The sequence below is a fragment of the Scyliorhinus torazame genome, chromosome 10, assembly GCF_047496885.1.
Source record: "Scyliorhinus torazame isolate Kashiwa2021f chromosome 10, sScyTor2.1, whole genome shotgun sequence".
Lineage (NCBI taxonomy): Eukaryota > Metazoa > Chordata > Chondrichthyes > Carcharhiniformes > Scyliorhinidae > Scyliorhinus > Scyliorhinus torazame.
In genome coordinates, this window is record NC_092716.1 from 204,342,869 (window position 1) to 204,367,811 (window position 24,943).

General features: G+C 49.5%; 1 protein-coding gene across 1 annotated transcript; it reads right to left on the reverse strand.

Moving 5' to 3' along the window:
• Positions 1-494: 494 nt before the first annotated feature.
• On the reverse strand, positions 495-13,258 carry LOC140430283 (ATP-sensitive inward rectifier potassium channel 11-like). The gene is made up of 3 exons (XM_072517703.1): positions 11,977-13,258; positions 8,667-8,814; positions 495-759 (listed from the first exon to the last, which is right to left on the reverse strand). Exons 1-3 carry the CDS (start codon positions 13,256-13,258, stop codon positions 495-497), a joined length of 1,695 nt encoding a protein of 564 aa, XP_072373804.1.
• Positions 13,259-24,943: the final 11,685 nt, after the last annotated feature.

Consider the following 24,943-nt stretch of genomic DNA (forward strand, 5'->3'; position numbering starts at 1 on the left):
TTCTGGGGCTGAGATAATTGGCCTCAAGTGGCCACTACCAAAGGAGCATTTTTCCTTAATTTCCCATTGACTTATTTTTTTCTAGGGCTCCTTTATGGCTCACTTTCTCAAATGCTGTCTTGATCTTCAAGGTAGTCCCAAACTGAGCATCGATGAGCAGGTTAATACTGTGGAAGTGTTGCTTGATAGCACCTGCTGTTGACCCCTAACATCTCTTGCTGATGATCGAGAGTGGACTGAAGGGGCAGTGATCGACCAGATTGGATTGGTCATTTATTTTGTCATGTATGACCTAGTGGATCTTCACATTCATATACAGGACATACATGGGGAACTTTCCACATTGTCGAGTAGATACCAGTGTTGTAGCTGTACTTTAACAACTTGGCTAGGGGCATGGCTAGTTCTAGAATACAAGTCTTCAGTATTGCTGTCAGATGTTGGCATGGCCCATAGCCTTTACTGCATCCAGCACCTTTAGTCATTTCTTGATATCACATGAAGTGACTTGAGATAGCTGTAATTGGGGGTCCTTGAGGAACAAAGGATTGATCATCCACTCGGCACTTCTGGCTGAAGAAGATTGTAAACGCTTCAGTGTTGTCTTTTGCACTGATATGCTGGCTTCCCCCATCACTGAACATGGAGATATTTGTGAACCCTCCTCCTCCACTGCCATTCATCACTGGGTGCCACAGAGTTTGATCTGTTCCATTGGTTGTGGGATCACTTAGCTCTGTCGACCTCCTGCTGCTCCCACTGTTTGGTATGCAAGTATTAGTGTATTGTAATTTCAGGTTGGCGCCTAATCTTGAGGCATGTCCGGTGCCTCTTCTGTACTCCTCACTGACCTATAATCAACCCCCTGCCTTGATGGTAATGGTTGAGTGAGGGATATGCAGGACCGTGAGGCTACAGATTGTGCCTGAACGCGATTCTGCTTCTGCTGCTGGCCCACAGTGCCTCATGGATGCCAAGTTTGAGCTATTGGATCTGTTCTCAATCTACCCATTTAGCATGACAGTATAGAATAGAATTCCTACAGTACAGAAGGAGGCCGTTATGCCCACCGAGATGCATCGACCCTCCTGAAGAGCAACCCACCATATCCCTGCAACTCCATAACCCCACCTAACCTACACATCCCCGGACACTAAGGGGCAATTTAGCATGGCCAATCCATCTAACCTGCACATCTTTGGACACCAAGGAGCAATTTAGCATGGCCAATCCATCTAACCTGCACATCTTTGGACACTAAAGAGCAATTTAGCATGGCCAATCCACCTAACCTGCACATCTTTGGACAGTGGGAGGAAGCCGGAGCACCCGGAGGAAACCCACGCAGACATGGGGAGAAAGTGCAAACTCTACATTGTCACTCAAGGCCGGAATTGAACCCAGGTCTCTGGCGCTGTGAGGCAGCAGTGCTAACCACTGTTCCAACATGCCCCCCCACAGTAGTACCACACAACATTACGGATGGTATCCTAATTGTGACAATGGAACTTTTTCTCCGCAAAGACTGCATGGTGATCAATCCTACAAATGCTCTCATGGACAAATGCATCTGGGACAGATAGTTTGGTGAGGGTCAGATCAAATAGCATTTCCCTTTTTTTTTAATAAACAATTTTATTGAGACATTTTTGGCATAATAAGCAGCAACAGTACTGAACAGTGTGCAAAAGACAATAAACAGTGCAAAAACTGACTCCCATCCCACAAGGACCCGCCTAATTAACCCCCTAATCTACGTCACCCTAAACACCCCTCCCACTCCCCCCCCCCCCCCCCCCCACCCCACCCGCCCCACTGACAATTAATTTTCCGCGAAGAAGTCGATAAATGGTTGCCACCTCCGGCGAACCTTGACAGTGACCCTCTCAAAGCGAACTTAATTTTCTCCAGACCGAGAAAGCTCGCCATGTCCGATAGCCAGGCCTCTGACTTGGGGGGCTTTGAGTCACTCCATGCCAGCAGTATTCGTCGCCGGACTACCAGGGAAGCAAAGGCCAGAACGCGGCCTCTCTCTCTTCCTGGACTCCTGGGTCCTCCGAAACCCCCAAAATTTCCACCTCTGGACTCATCAACACCCTTGCTTTCAGTCCCGGGCCATAATGTCCGCGAATCCCTGCCAGTACCCCCTGAGTTTTGGACATGCCCAGAACATGTGGACATGGTTCGCTGGTCCTCCCGCACATCTGGCGCAATTGTCCTCCAATCCAAAGAATTTACTCCTCCGGGCCACTGTCATGTGGGCCCGGTGGATGACCTTGAATTGGATCAGGCTGAGCCTAGTGCATGTTGCGGTCGTGTAAACCCTGCTCAACGCCTCCGCCCATAAGCCCTCTTCTATCTCACCTCCGAGCTCCTCTTCCCACTTAAGCTTCAGCTCCTCAGTCTGCATCTCCTCTACTCCCATAAGTTCTTTATATATATCTGAGACCCTCCCCTCCCCCACCCATCCACTGGACACTACCCTGTCCTGGGTCCCCCTAAGTGGCAGGCGTGCGAAGGATGGAATCTGTCTGCGTAGAAAGTCCCGCACCTGCAAGTACCTGAAATCATTCCCTCTCGCCAGCCCAAATTTCTCCTCCAGCGCCCTCATGCTCAGGAAGCTCCCTTCTAAGAACAGATCCCCCATCCTCTCAATCCCAGCCCTCTGCCATATTCGGAACCCACCGTCCATATTCCCCGGGGCAAACCGGTGATTAGCGCAAATTGGGGACAAAACCGATGTTCTCACTTCCCCTATGTGCCTCCTCCATTGGCCCCAGACCTCAAAGTCGCCACCACTATGGGGTTGGTGGAGTACCGTGCCGGCGGGAGCGGCAGGGGCGCCGTAACCAGGGCTGCCAAACTGGTGACCCTGCACGAAGCGGCCTCCAGCCGCCCCCAAACCGACCCTGCACCTACCATCCACTTCCTTATCATAGCTATGTTGTCCGCCCAGTAGTAATTACTAAAATGTGGCAGCGCCAGCCCCCCTTCCCCTTGGTTCCTCTCGAGCATCACCCTCTTCACCCGCGGGGTCTTTCCCGCCCACACAAATCCCATAATCATCTTATTGATCCTCTTAAAAAAGGACCGCGGAAGGGACACTGGAATACGAACAGGAATCTCGGGAGGATCGTCATTTTCACCGTCTGCACTCTCTCCGCTAATGACAGCATCCCACCTCCGAAACTCAACCCTCATTTGCTCCACCAACCGTCATAAGTTCAACTTGTGCAACCGACCCCAGTCCCATACCACCTGTATCCCTAAGTACCTGAAACTATCCCCTACTAACCTAAACAGCAGCCCCCTCAGCCGACCTTCCTGGCTCCTCGCCTGGACTACAAACAACTCACCCTTTGCCATGTTCAGTTTATACCCCAAGAAGTGGCCAAATTCCCTCAAGATTCCCATGATTCCATCCGTCCCGGCCACTGGATCCGTGACATATAAGAGCAGGTCGTCGGCATATAATGAGACTTTGTGTTCCACCCCCCCCCCCCCACCCCCACCCCCCCTCCCGAGCCAGCCCCTTGAAGCTCTCAGAGCAATTGCCAGCGGCTCTATTGCTAGCGCAACAGCAGTGGGGAGAGTGGGCACCCCTGCCTTGTCCCTCTGTACAGTCTAAAATAGTCAGACGTCGTCCTATTCATCCTTACACTAGCCTCTGGAGCCTGGTACAGCAGCCTAACCTAGTCGATAAAGCCCTCCCCGAACCCAAATCGTCCCAACACCTCCCATAAATAGTCCCACTCAACCCGGTCAAAAGCCTTTTCGGCATCCATTGCCACAACTATCTGTACCTCGCTACTCTCCGGGGGCATCATGATCACATTTAGCAGCCTTCTTAGATTGGCCACCAGCTGCCTGCCCTTGACAAACCCAGTTTGGTCTTCCATAATAACGTCCGGCACACAGTCCTCAATGCTAGAAGCCAAAAGCTTGGCCAGTAATTTTGCATCTACATTGAGCATAGAGATCGGCCTATAGGACCCACATGCCTCCGGGTCTTTGTCCCGTTTCAGTATCAGGGAGATGGTGGCCTGTGACATCGTCAGGGGTAAAGCCCCTCTGTCTCTTGCCTCATTAAAAACCCTAACTAGCACCGGTCCCACTATCTCAGAGAACTTTTTATAGAACTCCACCGGGTAAGGATTTCCCTTTTGTTGATTCACAGTTATTGGCAGTTATGTCCGTCACGTCTTTGAGCTTGCAAATGATTATTGAAGTCACTATCCCAACCTGGGGCCCTGTCATTTGATCATTGTCCAAGATGTTTACAGACAAACTGACACCCACAGCAACAAATGATGTACCTCTTAGGATTTCATTAGAATAAATACTATTTATTCAAATATGAATGACAGGAATTTCTCATAATGTGATAGCTCTATTAAATTGACAATTGAAGACCATTGTAGCAAACTCACTTGGAGATGAACTAATGATGTTAATTGTTAAGAGATCCTTTATGAGATCTTAAGCAGCCTTACATGTTTTCAGCAGTATAAAATATTAAGTGTTAGAAGGATCAATGTAGACAAAAATCATTTTTCCATACAGAGCTGATGCTGGGATATTATATGTACAGTTAAATGAAGTGATGCATTTATAATGATTTGTAATTATTTTAATCTCTTTCCTTTTACTATAATCATGGATAGCAAAATTTGTCATGGTTTTGATTGTATTATCACAAAGGAAATAAATATATTGAGGCAAGTAACGTGTCTCTGTGTATGATTTAGAATTGAGGCCTATGTAACAAAAAGGTTTGCATTTATACGGCACCTTTCACAAACCAAAGCCCCTGATATCCAATGAAGGATAGTCACTGTTAAAATATAAGAACCCTATAAGAAATATAATATAAGAAACACATGAAGGGCATAAAACAGGAAGGTTACTATCACCTGATAATCTGATTTTTAGTAATGTTAATTGAGGGATAAATATTGGCCGGGACGCCAGAATTAACTCCCTCGATATTCGTTGAAAGCCGCATGGGAGTTTATGCCATCTGAGGAGGCAGACGGCGATGCTGTTCAACACCTTATCTGAATGATGGCACCTCTGAGTGCAGCAGTCTATCAATCCTGCACTACAGTGTCAGCCGAGATTTTTGTTCTAAAGTTAAGTGGGACTTAATTGAACACACAAGCTTCTGACTCAGGCAGGAATTAGCCATAGTTGATACTAAATACGAATTAAAGCACTTAATTCAGTGTTGTGCTTTCTTGGTTCTGTTGACAAACTTGGCCACCTTCAATTTTCAACGTCCTTTTGTCCGATTGATGCACAAAAGAAAATGTATTTATGATCATGACAATAATAAACCATCTCCTCTCATCCACCTCAACCCCAAATGGCGGAGCTGAATGGTCTATCCGCTTCCTATGTTCCTATTTGCAGTTGCCCACACAATCGTCCTCTATCGCCTTCCCTGCCATCCAGGTAGGTGAGCTGTCTTTGCTTGTTCTCATTCTCATCTATAAGTTCAGAGCCCACTGTCCATGTGGAGTTTGTACATTCTCCCCGTATTTGCGTGGGTTTAGCCCCCACAACCCAAAGATGTGCAAGGTAGGTGGATTGAACACGCTAAATTGGCCCTTAATTGGAAAAAAAAAGAATTGGGTACATTAAAATTTATTTAAAAAAATATATATATTAGTTCAGATCCAGAGAATCCCCATCAGTATCGTTATCCCCTGATGTTCCCCGGTATGTATCCTTGGCCTCCTACTTCTCATTTACATGCTGCCCCTTGATGACATAATCTAACAGCATTGCCTCAGTTTGCACATGCACGCTGATGTCACACAATTTTATATGACCACCATCTCTCAAGCCCTCCACGAACTAAATTGTCAGGCTGCAAATTCGACATCCAGAAAAAAAACTTCAAATAAATATCTGGAAGATTGAAGCTTTTTTTTCTCTCCAGTCTGTGCTGCAAACTCAATTCACTGGCCACCAACTCCATCCGCCTCCTTGGCAACTGTCTGGGGCTGAACCGTGATTTCATACTGTACTTAACGCCAAGATCAGCTTCTGAAAACACATCCGCACAATCCCTAAGAAATCCTATTTGTCTACCTTTGTAACGTTGCCTGACTTTTCCCCTGCCTCAGCCCATCTGTTGCTGAAACTCTCGTTCGTGTCCTTTGTTACCTCGAGTCTTGACTATTCCATTAATATTTAGATCTGTAATTTGCCTGGATAATGCTATTTTTACATCTTCCAAAATCGGGGAAAATGACCTGCATCAAAATATTCCAATGAAATGTGGATATTGTAATATTGCCTTGTAATATTGTTTGCTTTATAAATCGGACTGGTAAACGAGGCAGAATGTTTTGAGGTGTGCAGACTGATGCACAATCTGCAAGACAATGGAGCCTTCAAGAGATGGCTAAACGTTTTGGGTAGATCAGTGATGACATGATTTTTAAACTTATGTTTCTTCTCTCATACTAATAAACTTGGAGTATTTTATTTTTAATTATGCTGTTAATGCGAACTGCCCTGTTATTCTTCATTATTCACCAGGTTTGGTATTGTACAAATTGCCTTATAGCACTGAGCCGGGATCCTTTGCTTTCTGAGGGACTGGCAGTGGGGAGGTCTGTGTTGGGGAAAATTCACTTGTATACCCATGTTCATTAAAATAACTAAGCATTTTTTTTAGACATTACTGAACAATAGAAGATAAACTTGAATTTAAAACTTTTTGTTGGTCGTTCTTTAATTGCTTTAGAAGTATGAAATTAGCTCGCAAAGCAACAGAGGGCGCCATACGACTTAGACAAGGGCAATAGTAAACCAGCAATAGTTTCAGATGTTATATCTTGCTGTTTGCGTTTTAATATGTCTGTTTTATTCTGTAATTTGAGGATGGGAAGGTAATTTTTAGATGGTAAGTAACAAAATCAACGCTGTGAAAAATATACTTTATTTCTGAGGATTAGTTTTCTGAAGAGTAAGAAGTCAAAAATAACTAATAATTAAAGAGACTTTGATCGTTTTCTGACTACATATATACATGATAAATACGTTTCAGAAATAGCTAGAAATTAAATTAAGTTGACTTTGGACACTTCAAACTATAGACTGGAACCTCAGACTGGCAGATTTGAGTTGTGTACTTACAAAAGCTTGACTCCAGAGGGCAGACTTTCTGAGTCGCTGCCAACATTGGCGTGCTTGATGTTGACCTTTTCCCCGTTCAAACTATGTAGTACTCAGGGGCGAAATTCTCCCCCAACGGCGGGATGCCCGCCGACTGGCGCCAAAGCCGGCGCAAATCAGACGGGCATCGCGCCGGCAAAAAGGTGCGGAAGTCTCCGCATCTTTGGCGGCCTAGCCCCAACATTGAGGGGCTAGGCCGACGCCGGAGGGATTTCCGCCCCGCCAGCTGGCGGAAATGGCGTTTGTTGCCCCGCCAGCTGGCGCGGAAATGCGGCGCATGCGCGGGAGCGTCAGCGGCCGCTGTCAGTTTCCCCGCGCATGCGCGGGAGCGTCAGCGGCCGCCGAAAGTTTCCCGCGCATGCGCAGTGGGGAGAGTCTCTTCCGCCTCCGCCATGGTGGAGGCCGTAGCGGAGGCGGAAGGGAAAGAGTGCCCCCACGGCACAGGCCCGCCCGCGGATCGGTGGGCCCCGATCGCGGGCCAGGCCACCGTGGGGGCACCCCCCGGGGTCAGATCGCCCCGCGCCCCCCCCCAGGACCCCGGAGCCCGCCCACGCTGCCTGGTCCCGCCGGTAAATACCAGGTTTGATTTACGTCGGCGGGACAGGCAGTTTCTGGGCGGGACTTCGGCCCATCCGGGCCGGAGAATCCAGCGGGGGGTCCCGCCAACCGGCGCGGCTGGATTCCCGCCCCCGCCCAATCTCCGGGAGCGGAGACTTCGGCGGGGGCGGGGGCGGGATTCACGGCGGCCAACGGCCATTCTCCGACCCGGCGGGGGGTCGGAGAATGACGCCCCCGATGTCGAGAGACCGGAGGGGAATGTACATTAGAGTAAAATGTTTGCGATTATGGTTGGAAAACTGATTAAGAGGTGTGAACACAACAGCTTGAAAGAAAATGAAATGGCTAATAGTTAGATTGTTAAATTGAATGAACTGAAGTCTGAATGATTTAACTAAAAATAATAACCCTAGTTGTGTTTTGTGGAGCAATGAACCATTGATTACAATGCGCCAATCCACCCCAAGTGAAGAGCACAATAGAGTGGATTGGTACGGCACAAAATGTGCTACATCGCGCACTCTCAAATCTAAATAATTATGATTCCGGATAAAAATCTGGACAACTTCACTTGAGGTATTAGACTAACTGTTTTCTATTTGGTTTTATTTTAAAATGAAACGTTTAAAGCCACCAGGTTTAATTTTGGTTTGCTGGGGCAACAGAAGCCTTTTCCTAAAAGTCTAAGATGCCTAGAATGAAATGTGTGGCAGAATTGAACAATGCCGTTGGCGGAGTTATCTGCAAGAAAGGTAGATTTTCGGTACAGGCATCACACAATTTGCACAGGGATTTTCCCTTTCATGGAGCCCTCGCGTCCAAAACCTGTTGGCCATAGAGCCCGCTCAGATTTTCAAATCCAACGTGTTTTTTTTTAAATTTAGGAACCGCAACTGTAACGTTGTCAATTGTTTGTATACTATGTGCACTTAAGACTTTCTGGATGATTTCTCAATCCTGTTTCATGCAACAGGTATGAACCATAAGATTTCATTTCTACAAATTCCGACACAATTGCGTCTAGTGCATTGTTTTTTTCCTTCACAAATCCACTTACATTTACCACCACTGGTTAATGCCAAATAAATCAAATTTATTTCAATTCCAGATTTCTTCGCAGAATTTGAGGGGATAAATTCCACAATTCTGTCCAGTTTCTCATTAAAAACGCAAATGTTATGGTGCATTTATACAGTAGCTACCGATCCGATTCTCAGCAGTATTTAAGTTTTTGTACCAGTCTCTATAACTACATTTGTTCCGTCCAGAAGGGAGATTGGTACATTTGTGCTTCATAATAGTTACATTACAAGTGTTTACAATGCAGAATAGGAACATCTGAATTTTCTAAATATTTTGAGTCTTTTAAGCCAGCTAAGTTTTTTAAAAAGTGTCTAGATGATCAAAGAGCTCCAAACACTTTTTAGACCAGTTTTGACAGCACGCTGGCGTTAAACGTAGTGCAGTATCAAAAGTCAAACGATGAAATTATCTTTTCCAGGAGCCCCATACTGGGCTCTGAGGTTGAGATGGAGTCTCCGTTTAATATTGTTACAAAGCAAGACCTGACACTTCTGCCGGACCGTATCCACGTCCTTACTGCTCTAAAGCACGGCAATTTTCTACTGGAAGATTGGCCTCTCGCACGAACCGTTTCAGTTCATGTAAGGATCCGACACTTGCCCTAGCTTTACCTTTGAGACGGTTTCCACTCCAACGTGGGGGCACTTGTACAGCTACTGTGCATTCTGAAGATGCCGGTCAGATAACTGATTCCAGATTTGAATCAAGGTTTGCTTGTAAACGTTGTGATGATGGCACTAGATATTACCTCCTGTACCCTGATCTCCGAAAATATGCATTAGTCTAAGAGCTGTGGTAAACTCTTTGACTCCCACGAAACTTAAAAAAAATTATTTTCGCATGATGTGGGCGTCGCGGATAGACCAGCATTTGTTGCCCATGGCTTGCCAGGATATTTCCGGGGACAGTTAAGACCCACATTGCTGTGGGGCCTGGAGTCACATGCAGGCCAGACCAGGTAAGGACAGCAGATTTCCTTCCCTAAAGGACATCTGTGAACCAGATGAGCTAGTTTCATGGTCACCATTACCTAGACTGGCTGTCAATTCCAAATTTATTCACTCAATTCACTCCACCAGCTGCCCTGATGTGATTTGAGCTCATGTCTCCAATAATATTAGCCTGAGTCTCATGACTACTAGACATGACCTTCACCGCCCCCCCCCCCCATCCTAATTATCACAGACTTTCTGCTTTGATAACGGGAAACGTTTGTGAAAATGTATGGGTTCAGTGACTGGATAAATCTGAGCCCTGATGCCTAAAGTAAATGTAATAAGTTTATCATGGACATGTGGATGCGGACGCTTTGCCAAATATGACATTTAGGATGGTCAGTTTGTTAATTGTCTCACTACTTGAATAAGATATTGATGTAAAAGGATTAGAGTTCAATTACCCTTAATACACGTCTCTCAGGCCGGAGGACTGAGTTTTGTGACGGACTCTCCTTCCACACCCACAGGGATTTTCTTTGGTTTAAGTGACTCTTGAGGAAAATTGAAATATGATTAATAAGGGGATCAGGGGTTATGGGGAGAAGGCAGGAGAATGGAAATGTGAAAAATATCAGCTCTGATTTAAAGGTGGAGCAGTCTGGATGGGCCGAGTGGCCTAATTCTGCTCCTATGTCTTATGGTCTCATTAAGGCACTTTCCAGGATGGCCTCCCCTTTCTCATTTATTGTAAATATAAGAATGACCACGGAATTAAACTGAATTGAATTTGATTATTCAACTGTGGATTCAATACTTACAGGTTGTCCTTTCTTTTTGGTCGCACCCTCCCCCCGAAAGGAACGGGTGTTTGTGTCTTCTTCATGATTGGTGGCTTAGTCGAAAGTGTCATTGTAAGTTTATTTAACGGTAACTTGTAGAAATTTGGCTGGTGAACGCTCACATAATAATAATCGCTTATTGTCACAAGCAGGCTTCAATGAAGTTACTGTGAAAAGCCCGAGTCGCCACATTCCGGCGCCTGTTCGGGGAGGCTGGAACGGGAATTGAACCCGCGCTGCTGGTCTTGTTCTGCATTACAAGCCAGCTGTTTAGCCCACTGTGCTAAATCAGCCCCTAGATTTTGCATTTTTACAGTGTGTGTCGTTCCAATAGTTTAAAAAGTTCAGCGATTTGAACATAAACGGGCCGAAGAGTAGACTCATCCGGGCAGCCTATGCATTGCACACTTGCATTGTAATGGATTTGTACATTGTTGATGCAGCCTGAGGGAACCGGCGACTTGAGCAGGGAACCCTGTGGGCAACCCGACCCCCGACATGTTGCCAAGAAAAGCAACAGTCGGAAAAATGTGCTTTCCATTTGTTATATACCCAGGAATTCACTGGTTCGAGGTACACGGTGGTAAATGCTATGCGTTTTAATGGCCGAGGCGGGGTGCTGTGGTTGGGCTGGATTTACACCCCATTTCTGCTTGACTGTGTTGCCAATCAGAAATTCCTGTGACTGTACACCGATTCTCTGTTTACTGATCGATTGGGACTCTTCGATTCTTAACCTGCATAATGAGAAGGTGGTCGAAATATGCTCGAGTTTTTTGTTTGGTCAGATCTAATAGTGCTTCACTGTAAATCACTCTTTGGGACTGGGACTTTTTAATCTTGCCCTACACTTGAGCTGCGATGTTATTCTCCGAGACACTGCTAGACACTCCCTGTCAACTAAATCCATTCAACACTTTATTGTGCTAAATGTGAGGAACTGTTAACTTCAGCACTATGGGCCCCCGAGAAAATATCTCCCCGACACTCACGGTTTATTGCTTGACAAAGTCACTTCTGAAAAAGAACACATTTTAAATAGATTAACCCCTTCCCTGCTCCTCTCCCCTTTACCCACCCACATAAAAAGACCCATTTGAAAAAATCCGGTTATACAAATCAGATTGGGAGAGGCTCAATTCCCTCTCTGTGGGGAGATAGATGTCTTTGTCTTTATGGTCTTTTTCTCCTCCTGCTCCCCTCTTTCTTCTCCTGCTCCTCTCTGTCCTCCAGCTCTCCCCCTCTCCTTCCAGCTCTCCCACTCTCCCTCCAGCTCTCCCCCTCCACTCCTCCTGCTCTCCCTCTCCAGCTCTCCCACTCTCCCCCTGCACTCCTCCAGCTCCCCCCCTCCAGCTGCCCCTCTCTCCCACTCTCCCTCTGTCCCTCCAGCTCTCCCTCTCCCCCTCCAGCTCTCCCTCTCTCCCACTCTCCCTCTCCCCCCCCAGCTCCCGCCGTCCCCTTCCAGCTCTCGCCCTCCAGTTCCTCCCCGGGCTCCCTTTGACCAGAGCGCGGGGCAGAGGCTCTCCTCCTGACTGACTTCTCCGGGGGGAAGATGTCGAAGGTGGCGGCGCGGGCTCGGGGAGCTGGCGGCCCGGCCCCGTCCTCGGGCTGGCCGGGGCTGTCGGCGGGCATGGGCACGGCCACGGTGTTGCCGAACTTGGAGTAATCGACCGAGTACTGCCCGTCCTCGTGGCTGACCACGGCCACGAAGCGGCGGCCCCACAGGATCTCCTCGGCCAGGTAGGAGGTGCGGGCCTGGGTGGTGATGCCGGTGGTCTCCACCACCCCCTCCAGGATGACCACCACCTCGAAGTGGCGGCGGTGCAGGTCGGCGGCCGAGAGCGGGTAGAGCGGGCTGGCCGGCCCGATGGTGTGCGCGATGATGAGCGGCGCCACCAGGAAGATGCCGCTGCCGCCCAGCGGGCCGTCCACCTGCACGTCGATCTGGTCGAGCGGCAGCACCTCGCCCTCGGCCGTGGCCGTGCGGCGGACCAGCTGCAGGCGGATGCTGGCCGCGATGATCATGCTCTTGCGGAGGTCGCCCACCCGGCACATGAAGCAGAGGCGGCCGTTGCGCGGCGCCACCACCGCGTGTTTGCTGAAGATGAGGGTCTCGGCGCGGCGGTGGGCCTGCGACGTCTTCATGAAGATGCAGCCCAGCATGATGGCGTTGATGACCAGCCCCGCGATGTTCTGGGCGATCAGCACGGTGATGGCGGCCGGGCACTCCTCGGTGATCATCCGGCCGCCGAAGCCGATCGTCACCTGCACCTCGATGGAGAAGAGGAACGCCGAGGTGAAGGAGTGCAGGCTGGTGACACAGGGCACGGCGCCCGCCTGCCCGCCGGCCCGGTGCAGGTCCCCGTGCGCGAAGGCGATCAGCCACCACATCATGGCGAAGAGCAGCCAGCTGCACAGGAAGCTCATGGTGAAGATGAGCAGCGTGTGCCGCCACTTGAGGTCCACCAGGGTGGTGAAGACATCCTGCAGGAAGCGGCCCTGCTCGCGGATGTTGGTGTGGGCCACGTTGCAGCCGCCGTTCTTGGCCACGAAGCGGACCTTCCGCTCCGGCGCCCGGTACCGGGGCCGCGACACGTCCTCCACCAGCCGCAGCACATACTCCTCGGGCACCAGGCCTTTCCTGGCCAACATCTCCGGCCCATTAGCCAGGGACACGCACGGGCAGAGGGCGAGGGGGGCTGCCCCGGCTCAGCTCCGGCCGGCTTACCCCTCTGTCAGCCCGGGAGGGGACATCGCAGCTTCCAGCAGGCCGGCTGGCGCCGCCAATCAACCAGTAACTGGATAGGCGACAAGAGACTGAGAGGCAGAGGGCAGCCCTGCGAATGAATCAACCCGCAGCCTGGCTCAATGCTCAGGGCTCAGCACAAACTCCCAGCCCCTCCCAGCCTCTTCCCTCTGGGAGAAGAGCCGCTCCCCTCTTCCCCACCCTCTGTCCTTCTCCTCCTCACCCTCTCCCCTCTCTTCCACCTCGCCCTTTCTCCTCGGTTCCCTCTGTCTCTCCCCTCCCTTCCCCCTGGACTCCACTCCCCTTCCCCCTGGCCGTATCCCCCACTTCCCCCTCACCCTCTCTCCTCCTCACCCTCTCCCTTCTCTTCCACCTCGCCCTTTCTCCTCGGTTCCCTCTGTCTCTCCCCTCCCTTCCCCCTGGACTCCACTCCCCTTCCCCCTGGCCGTATCCCCCACTTCCCCCTCACCCTTTCTCCTCCTTCACCCTCTCCCCTCCCACCTCGCCCTTTCTCCTCGGTTCCCTCCGTCTCTCCCCTCCTCACCCTCCCTTCCCCTTCCCCCTGGACTCCACTCCCCTTCCCCCTGGCCCTATCCCCCACTTCCCCCTCACCATTTCTCCTCCTCACCCTCTCACCTCTCTTCCACCTCGCCCTTTCTCCTCGGTTCCCTCTGTTTCTCCCCTCCTCACCCTCCCTTCCCCTTCCCCCTGGACTCCACTCCCCTTCCCCTCTGGCCCTATCCCTCACCTCCTCCTCTCCCTTCCCCCTCACCCTTTCTCCTGCTCCCCCACTTCCCCCTCACCCTTTCTCCTGCTCACCCTCTCCCCACTTCCCCCTCACCTTTTCTCCTCCTCACCCTTTTCCCTCTCTTCCCCTTGCTCTCCCCTTTCCCTCCCCACTTTTCCCTGTTCCCCCTGCCCCTCTCCCCACCTTCTCTTCCTTTCCCCTTCCCCCTCTGCTGTCCCTCACCCTCTCCCCTTAGCCTCCGATCCTCTTCTCCCCACCTTCTGCCTCTCACCCCTGCCCGCTGTTTTCCCTCTATCCCCCTGTCCCTGTCCCCCCCCCCCCCACACACACACACAGCCATTCTGCTCTGGACACGAACACACAAATCGCCGTTTGTAGTGAATCCATTCCTGTCCGGCAATTGGTGCTGCGTGAACTGGAGAGGATTCCGTGTTCTCCAGTCCTCTGCTCTGAAAGCCACTGTTCTGCATTTCAGTTGGCCGTTTTTGCTTCAGTGTTTTACATATCACTAGCGCGTATGCAGCCTGTTTTTTTTAATAAGGAGCAACGAGAATTGGTGGAGGAATGCCGCAGTGCCTCTTGAAGCAAACGTGACTTAAAAAAGAAAATATTCAAATACTATACAGAGAGAAACAAAAAGAAACATCTGGCCTGACCAAGGGAACTCCTGTCTGCACAGATGCTGCCAGACACGCTGACTACTTGGTTTTTCCCACTTAACGCAGAGCAGCCAAGTTTTCCCAACGTTTCCGGGCCATTTCCTGCTTGCCACATGTGGTTTATAGGTGTGTCAATGGCAGAGCGAATTGTTCAGGTTTGTTTTTGGGGATGGGGGCGGTAGGGGATAGGCCCACCCCCGTTGATATTTTGAACCTTCCTGTCGCAGTGAGTTCCAACATAGCAGTGGGATTAGTCATGTGAGAGTGGTTACATTTGCTGGCTCGGGTTTTGTGGTGAGCAGCGAGCTAACAGCGGCCAGCCATTTGGCCACAGCCCTCCTCCCGGGCTCATGTGTCGGAATCTGTGATGATCAGAGAGCCTCTGGTGGGGATCTGAAACCTGTGTGCAGAATGACACCATTTAACGGGCTGGAAATCAGCCAGGGAATCCTTTACCACCTCCCTACAAGCCCGCACACTCCCCAAAGAGAAAACAAAGTGTGTGGATAGGTGTCAAAAATTGAGGAAGGTCAAGTGTGAACAGGAATAATGGATTCAGTTTCAAATTGGGTACAGAAAATAAAACAAAGAGAAAGACTGGTTTTGAGAGAAATGAAAGAAACAGAAAACAAGTTTTATATTTTTCTTTTTGATTTGGATTTTGTTTATCGTCACGTGTACCAAGATACAGTGAAAAGTATTTTTCTGCGAGCAGCTCAACAGATCATTAAGTTCATGAAAAGAAAAGAAAATACATAATCGGATCACACAAGGTACACAAAGTAATTACATAAACACCGGCATCGGGTGAAGCATACAGGGGTGTAGTGTTAATGAGGTCAGTCCATAAGAGGGTCGTTTAGGAGTCTGGTAACATAAGAACATAAGAGCTAGAAACAGGAGTAGGCCATCTGGCTCCTCGAGCCTGCTCCGCCATTTAATGAGATCATGGCTGATCTTTGTGGACTCAGCTCCTCTCTCCGGCCTGTACACCATATCCCCGAATCCCTTTATTCTTTAGAAAGGTAACAGCGGGGAAGAAGCTGTTTTTAGTCTGTGCGTGTTCTCAGACTTTTGTATCTCCTGCCCGATGGAAGAAGTTGGAAGAGTGAGTAAGCCGGGTGGGAGGGGGCTTTTTAAAATGCTGCCCGCTTTCCCCAGGCAGCGGGAGGTTTAGATGGAGTCAATGGATGGGAGGCAGGTTCGTGTGATGGATTGAGCTGTGTTCACGACTCTCTGAAGTTTCTTGCGGTCCTGGGCCGAGCAGTTGCCATACCAAGCTGTGATGCAGCCAGATAGGATGCTGTCTATGGTGCATCTGCAAAAGTCGGTAAGAGTTAATGTGGACATGTCGAATTTCCTTAATTTCCTGAGGAAGTATAGGCACTGTTGTGCTTTCTTGGTGGTAGTGTCGACGTGGGTGAACCAGGACAGATTTTTGGAGATGTGTACCCCTAGGAATTTGAACTTGCTAATCATCTCCACCTCGGCCCGTTGATGCTGACAGGGGTGTGTACAGTACTTTGCTCTCTGAAGTCAATGCCCGGCTCTTTAGCTTTGCTGGCATTGAGGGATAGATTGTTGTCGCTGCACCACTCCACTAGGTTCTCTATCTCCTTCATGTATTCTAAATCATCGTTATTCGAGATCTGGTCCACTATGGTCGTATCGTCAGCAAACTTGTAGATGGAGTTGCAACCAAATTTTGCCATAATTTTGCCACAATGCTGCAATTTGGATTGCGTTTTCCATCTGGGTCCTTCCCTTCGACCTTATCATCATGGGCGACCCTGTCAGGAGTTTCAGACTCCCGACTGCATTGTTCTCGGGATCAATGGAACCTCAAGCCTCTCCACCACTGAAAGCAGAGAAGTACTTTTTAATTTTTTCCCCATAAATTTAAAATACCCATTTTTTTTTCCAATTAAGGGGCAATTTAGCGTGGCCAATCCACCTGCCCTGCACATCTTTGGGTTTGGGGGTGTGACCCAGGCAGACACGGGGAGAATGTACAAACTCCACACAGACAGTGACCCGGGCTGGTTTGAACCCGTTTCAATCCCCAGCAGTAATTCACATATGAAGGAATGTGACTCCACAATTGTTAAAATTAATTTCCAGTGCCAGAGAAGTTGATTGGCAGTACTAAGATTTAAAACACCTTTGAAAATGTACCTGTACTAGAATGGACAAGCCTAAATCTTCTGATGAATTATTTCTTTTTTTTAATAAACATTTTATTGAGGTATTTTTGGTATAGTGACAACAAAATAAACAATATACATGAAACCATAAACATAGTGCAAAAGCCATTGACCTCTCGTACAGGGCCCACCCTTATTGACCCCATATTCTAATCTAAACTACTCTTTCCCCCCCCCCCCCACCGTCTGCTGATTAATTTCCCGCAAAGAAGTCGACAAACGGTTGCCACCTCTGGGTGAACCCTAACAGTGACCCTCTCAAGGCGAACTTGATTTTCTCCAAACAGAGAAAGCTAGCCATGTCCGATAGCCAGGTCTCCGACTTCGGGGGCTTTGAGTCCCTCCATGCTAATAGTATCCGGCTCCGGGCTACCAGGGAAGCAAAGGCCAGAACATCTGCCTCTTTCTCCTCCTGGATTCCCGGGTCTTCTGACACCCCGAAAATCACCACATCTGGACTCAGCGCCACCCTTGTTTTTAACACCGTGGACATGATGTCCGCAAACCCCTGCCAAAATCCCCTAAGCTTTGGACATGTCCAAAACATGTGGACGTGGTTCGCTGGTCCTCCCGCACATTTTGCGCACCTGTCCTCCACCCCACAGAATCTGCTCATCAGGGCCACTGTCTTGATAGCCTGGTGAACAACCTCATATTGTATCAGGCTGAGCCTGGCACATGTTGCAGACGTGTTGACTCTACTCAACGTGTCTGCCCATAGACCATCCTCTATCTCACCTCCCAGCTCCTCCTCCCACTTGCGCTTCAGTTCCTCGGTCTGCGTCTCCTCCGACCCCATAAGCTCCTTATAAATGTCCGAGACGTTCCCTTCTCCTACCCACCCTCTGGAAACTACCCTGTCCTGAATCCCCCTTAGCGGTAGGAGCAGGAAGGTTGACACCTGTTGACGAAGGAAGTCCCGCACCTGCAGATACCTGAATTCATTGCCCCTCGCCAACCCAAACTTTTCCTCCAATGCCCTCATACTCGGAAAGCTACCCTCTATCCCCCATCCTCTCAATCCCCACTCTCCGCCATAACCGGAACCCCCCGTCCATTCTCCCCGGGGCAAATCGATGATTATCACAGATTGGGGCCCAGACCGATGCTCCCACGGCTCCCACATGCCGCCTCCACTGGCTCCAAACTCTCAGGGCCGCCACCACCACTGGACTGGTGGAGTACTGCGCCGGCGGGAACGGCAGAGGCGCAGTTACCAATGCCCCCAAACTGGTGCCCTTACATGAAGCCGCCTCCATACGCATCCATGCCGACCCCTCCCCCACCACCCACTTCCTGATCATGGCTATATTAGCCGTCCAGTAATAGTTGCTAAAATTTGGCAGCGCCAGCCCTCTCCCCGACTCCGTTCAAGCATTACCTTCCTTACTCGCGGGGTCTTGCCCGCCCAGATGAAGCCCGTGATCACTCTGTTGACCCGCTTAAAAAAGGACCGCGGAAGAAAGATGGGGAGACACTAGAATACAAATAGGAATCTCGGGAGGACCGTCATCTTCACAGTTTGCATCCTCCCAGCCAGAGACAACGGAAGCGCGTCCCATCTCCGAAAATCGTCCTTCATTTGGTCCACCAGCCGGGCCAGATTCAGTTTATGCAGCCGGTCCCATTCCCGCACCACTTGGATGCCTAGGTACTTAAAGCTTCCCTTTACTAACCTAAACGGCAGCTCTCCCAGTCGCCTCTCCTGTCCCCTCGCCTGGACCACAAACATCTCACTCTTTCCCATATTAAGCGGAAACTTGGATAGAAGAGGGGCAGAAATGGTTGTTGGAGGTCCCTGGTTATAGATGTTTCAATAAGATTAGGGAGGGTGGTAAAAGAGGTGGGGGGGGTGGCATTATTAATTAGAGATAGTATAACAGCTGCAGAAAGGCAGTTCGAGGAGTATCACCCTATTGAGGTAGTATGGGTTGAAGTCAGAAATAGGAAAGGAGCAGTCACCTTGTTAGGAGCTTTCTATAGGCCCCCCAATGGTAGCAGAGATGTGGAGGAACAGATTGGGAAACAGATTTTGGAAAGGTGCAGAAGTCATAGGGTAGTAGTAATGGGCGACTTTAACTTCCCAAATATTGAGTGGAAACTCTTTAGATCAAATAGTTTGGATGGGGTGGTGTTTGTGCAGTGTGTCCAGGAAGCTTTTCTAACACAGTATGTAGATTGTCCGACCAGAGGAGGGGCAATATTGGATTTAGTACTGGGTAATGAACCAGGGCAAGTGATAGATTTGTTAGTGGGGGAGCATTTTGGAGATAGTGACCACAATTCTGTGACTTTCACTTTAGTAATGGAGAGGGATAGGTACGTGCAACAGGGCAAGGTTTACAATTGGGGGAAGGGTAAATACAATGTTGTCAGACAAGAATTGAAGTGCATAAGTTGGGAACATAGGCTGTCGGGGAAGGACACAAGTGAAATGTGGAACTTGTTCAAGGAACAGGTGCTACGTGTCCTTGATATGTATGTCCCTGTCAGGCAGGGAAGAGATGGTCTAGTGAGGGAACCATGGTTGACAAGAGAGGTTGAATGTCTTGTTAAGAGGAAAAAGGAGACTTATGTAAGGCTGAGGAAACAAGGTTCAGACAGGGCATTGGAGGGATACAAGATAGCCAGGAGGGAACTGAAGAAAGGGATTAGGAGAGCTAAGAGAGGGCATGAACAATCTTTGGCGGGTAGGATCAAGGAAACCCCAAGGCCTTTTACACATATGTGAGAAATATGAGAATGACTAGAGCGAGGGTAGGTCCAATCAAGGACAGTAGCGGGAGATTGTGTATTGAGTCTGAAGAGATAGGAGAGGTCTTGAACGAGTACTTTTCTTCTGTATTTACAAATGAGAGGGGCGATATTGTTGGAGAGGACAGTGTGAAACAGATTGGTAAGCTCGAGGAAATACTTGTTAGGAAGGAAGATGTGTTGGGCATTTTGAAAAACTTGAGGATAGACAAGTCCCCCGGGCCTGACGGGATATATCCAAGGATTCTATGGGAAGCAAGAGATGAAATTGCAGAGCCGTTGGCAATGATCTTTTCGTCCTCACTGTCAACAGGGGTGGTACCAGGGGATTGGAGATGGCGAATGTCGTGCCCCTGTTCAAAATAGGGACTAGGGATAACCCTGGGAATTACAGTCTTACTTCGGTGGTAGGCAAAGTAATGGAAAGGGTACTGAAGGATAGGATTTCTGAGCATCTGGAAAGACACTGCTTGATTAGGGATAGTCAGCACGGATTTGTGAGGGGTAGGTCTTGCCTTACAAGTCTTATTGAATTCTTTGAGGAGGTGACCAAGCATGTGGATGAAGGTAAAGCAGTGGATGTAGTGTACATGGATTTTAGTAAGGCATTTGATAAGGTTCCCCATGGTAGGCTTATGCAGAAAGTAAGGAGGCATGGGATAGTGGGAAATTTGGCCAGTTGGATAACGAACTGGCTAACCGATAGAAGTCAGAGAGTGATGGTGGATGGTAAATATTCAGCCTGGATCCCAGTTACCAGTGGCGTACCGCAGGGATCAGTTCTGGGTCCTCTGCTGTTTGTGATTTTCATTAATGACTTGGATGAGGGAGTTGAAGGGTGGGTCAGTAAATTTGCAGACGATACGAAGATTGGTGGAGTTGTGGTTAGTGAGGAGGGCTGTTGTCGGCTGCAAAGAGACATAGATAGGATGCAGAGCTGGGCTGAGAAGTGGCAGATGGAGTTTAACCCTGAAAAGTGTGAGGTTGTCCATTTTGGAAGGACAAATATGAATGCGGAATACAGGGTTAACGGTAGAGTTCTTGGCAATGTGGAGGAGCAGAGAGATCTTGGGGTCTATGTTCATACATCTTTGAAAGTTGCCACTCAAGTGGATAGAGCTGTGAAGAAGGCCTATGGTGTGCTCGCGTTCATTAACAGAGGGATTGAATTTAAGAGCCGTGAGGTGATGATGCAGCTGTACAAAACTTTGGTAAGGCCACATTTGGAGTACTGTGTACAGTTCTGGTCGCCTCATTTTAGGAAGGATGTGGAAGCTTTGGAAAAGGTGCAAAGAAGATTTACCAGGATGTTGCCTGGAATGGAGAGTAGGTCTTACGAGGAAAGGTTGAGGGTGCTAGGCCTTTTCTCATTAGAACGGAGAAGGATGAGGGGCGACTTGATAGAGGTTTATAAGATGATCAGGGGAATAGATAGAGTAGACAGTCAGAGACTTTTTTCCCCAGGTGGAACAAACCATTACAAGGGGACATAAATTTAAGGTGAAAGGTGGAAGATATAGGAGGGATATCAGAGGTAGGTTCTTTACCCAGAGAGTAGTGGGGGCATGGAATGCACTGCCTGTGGAAGTAGTTGAGTCGGAAACATTAGGGACCTTCAAGCAGCTATTGGATAGGTACATGGATTACGGTAAAATGATATAGTGTAGATTTATTTGTTCTTAAGGGCAGCACGGTAGCATTGTGGATAGCACAATGCTTCACAGCTCCAGGGTCCCAGGTTCGATTCCGGCTTGGGTCATTGTCTGTGCGGAGTCTGCACGTCCTCCCCGTGTCTGCGTGGGTTTCCTCCGGGTGCTCCGGTTTCCTCCCACAGTCCAAAGATGTGCAGGTTAGGTGAATTGGCCAATGATAAATTGCCCTTAATGTCCAAAATTGCCCTTGGTGTTGGGTGGAGGTGTTGAGTTTGGGTAGGGTGCTCTTTCCAGGAGCCGGTGCAGACTCAAAGGGCCGAATGGCCTCCTTCTGCACTGTAAATTCAATGATAATCTATGATTAATCTAGGACAAAGGTTCAGCACAACATCGTGGGCCAAAGGGCCTGTTCTGTGCTGTATTTTCTATGTTCTATGTTCTATGTTAAGCTTATACCCCGAAAACCGGCCAAATTCCCTTAGAGTCCCCATGATTTCTTCCATTCCCTCTATTGGGTCCAAAACGTACAGAGGCAGGTCATCCGCATAGAGCGAAACCCTATGCTCCACCCCCCCGGACCAGTCCTCCCCAGCCCCTTGAGGCTCTCAGAGCAATTGCCAACGGCTCTATTGCCAGCGCAAACAACAGTGGGGAGAGGGGGCATCTCTGACTCGTCCCCCGGTGCAGTCTAAAATAGTCTGATGTTGTCCTATTCATCCGTACACTTGCCACAGGAGCCTGATACAGCAGCCTAACCCAATCAATGAAGCCCCGCCCAAATCCGAACCGTCCCAGTATCTCCCACTGATCGTCCCATTCTACCCGATCAAAAGCCTTTTCTGCATCCATTGTGATCACTACCTCCACCTCTCTACCTTCCGGGGGCATCATGATCGCATTTAACAGCCTTCTTACATTGGCCACCAACTGCCTGCCCTTAACAAACCTGTCTGGTCCTCCCCAATAACGTCCGGAACACAATCCTCGATCCTGGAGGACAAGCTTTTGGCCAGCAACTTGGCATCTACATTCAACAGGGAAATCAGCCTGTAGGACCCACACAGCTTCGGGTTCTTGTCCTGCTTAAGAATCAGCAAAATCGTGGCCTGTGACATCGTCGGGGGCAACACCCCTCTTTACCTTGCTGCATTGAACATCCTCAACAACACCTGCCCCAATATCCCCAAGAACATTTTATAAAACTCCACTGGGTACCCGTCCGGACCCGCGTCCTTACCCGCCTGCTTGGCCTTCAAGCCCTCCACTATCTCCTCCAGCCCGATTGGGGCCCCCAGCTCTTCTACCCACTTCCCGTCCACCTTTGGGAAATTCAGCCCCTCCGAGAAGTGCCTCATCCCCTCCGGCCCTGTAGGGGGTTCCGACATGTACAGCTTGCTGTAGAAATCCCTAAACGCCTATTCACCCCTACTGAATCAACAACCAGGTTTCTATCGCCGTCCTTTACTTTCCCTATCTCCCTAGCTGCCTCCCTCTTCCTAAGCTTCAGTGCAAGCATTCTGCTGGCCTTCTCTCCATGTTCATAGATCGCCCCCCCCCATATCTTTCTCAGCTGCTCCACCGCCCTTCCTGTGGTCAGCAAGCTAAACTCCGCCTGTAACCTCCGCCGTTCCCTTAAAAGCCCTGCCTCTGGGGTCGCCGCATACCTCCTATCAATCTGTAGTAACTCCTTTACCAGTTGGTCCGTCTCTGCCCTGTCCACCTTCTCCCTATGGGCCCGGATCGAGATAAGCTCCCCCCTGACCACCGCCTTCAGTGCTTCCCAGACCACCGCTGCTGAAATGTCCCCCATGTCATTGACCTGCAGGTAGCTCTGAATACATTTCCTCAGCCACTCACACACCTTCATGCACCAAAAGTCCCACATCTAAACTCCAGTGCAGGCGCTGGTTACTGTCTTTACTAACCTGCAGGTCAACCCAGTGCGGAGCATGGTCTGAGATTGTAAACGCCGAATACCCCGTGTCCACTACCCCAGTCAGCAAGGCCCTGCTCAAAATAAATCAATCAATCCGGGAATACACTTTTTGCATGTGTGAGTGGAAGGAGAACTCCTTCACCCTCGGCTGCCCAAATCTCCATGGATCCACCCCCCTCATCAGCTCCATGAACCCTTTTAGTTCCTTTGCCATTGCTGGCACTCTGCCCATTTTCGAGCTTGACCGATTCAAGCCAGGGTCCATAACTGTGTTGAAGTCCCCTCCCATGACCAACCTGTGCGAGTCCAGGTCCGGTATCTTCCCCAGCACCCTCTTTATAAAATCCACATCATACCAATTTGGCGCATTTCTTTTCCGCAAAGTCCAACGCGTCCTCAGGCGACTCGAAGTAGAAGTGCTGATGCTCATGCGTGACCCAGAGACGGACTGGGTATAACAGTCCAAACTTCACCTTTTTCTTAAAAAGGATCGACCTGATCTGATTGAAGCCTGCTCTCCTCCTGGCCACCTCGACACTCAGGTCCTGGTAAACCCGTAGGATGCTATTGTCCCATTTACAGCTCCGTGTCTGCTTGGCCCACTGTAGAATGCGCTCCTTATCCGAGAACCTGTGCAATCTCACCACCATTGCCCTCGGGGGTCTCCCATTCGCGGCTTCCTCGCGAGTGCTCTGTGAGCCCTATCCACCTCCAAGGGCCGGGAGAATGCCCCATCCTCCAGCAGCTTCACAAACATGTCTGCGATGTATGCCCCAGCGTCCGTTCCTTCGGACCCCTCCGGGAGCCCGACGATTCTTAGGTTCTGCCGGCGGGACCTATTTTCTAGGTCGTCCACCTTCTCCAGGAGCTGCTTCTGCTGGTCACGCAGCATCCCCACCTCTAGCTCCACCACAGTCTGATGTTCCTCCTGCTCAGCCAGCGCCTTCTCCACCTTCTGGATTGCCCAGTCCTGGGCGTCCAATCTATGCTCCAACCGCTCAATCGACTCTTTTATCGGGTCCAAGCAGTCCTGTTTCTGTGTAGCAAAGCCTTCCTGAATGACTTGCATCAGCTGCTCCATAGACTGTTGGGTCGACAAGCCAGGGGACTGAATCTCCGCCATGCTGTCTTCTGTTGCAGCTACAGCCCAAGCCTTCTCTGTCTTTTTGTTTCTGCCCTTACGAACACTTCTAGTCCTTCTCTCCATGCACCGAAGTGGGAATTCAGTAAACAATTGCCACTAACATCCGTTTTACAATTCAAGTCCGGTAGAAAAACAGGGGAAAGGTCCAAAAGTCCGACCAGAACGGGAGCCACCAAATGTGCGACTTACTCCTTCATAGCCGCTATCGGAAGTCGCCTGATGAATTATTTCTGGCCAGTCACTTAAATGCTGCAACCGCTTGTCGTCCCACTGCCGAGTCTTATCAATGCCAATGTGCGATTACACTGTTTACGGACAGTAAGAAGTCTTACAATACCAGGTGTTATGGGTCAGGGTTTAGAGAACCCCAAAGTGTATCATGGAGTTCACCTGACCCACAACTAGTAATAGATTGTGGTATGGGGAGCACACGGCTCACTCTACAAGTGTGGTACTTCCGAAATGGAAAAGTTCTTTTTTAAAGCAAAACAATG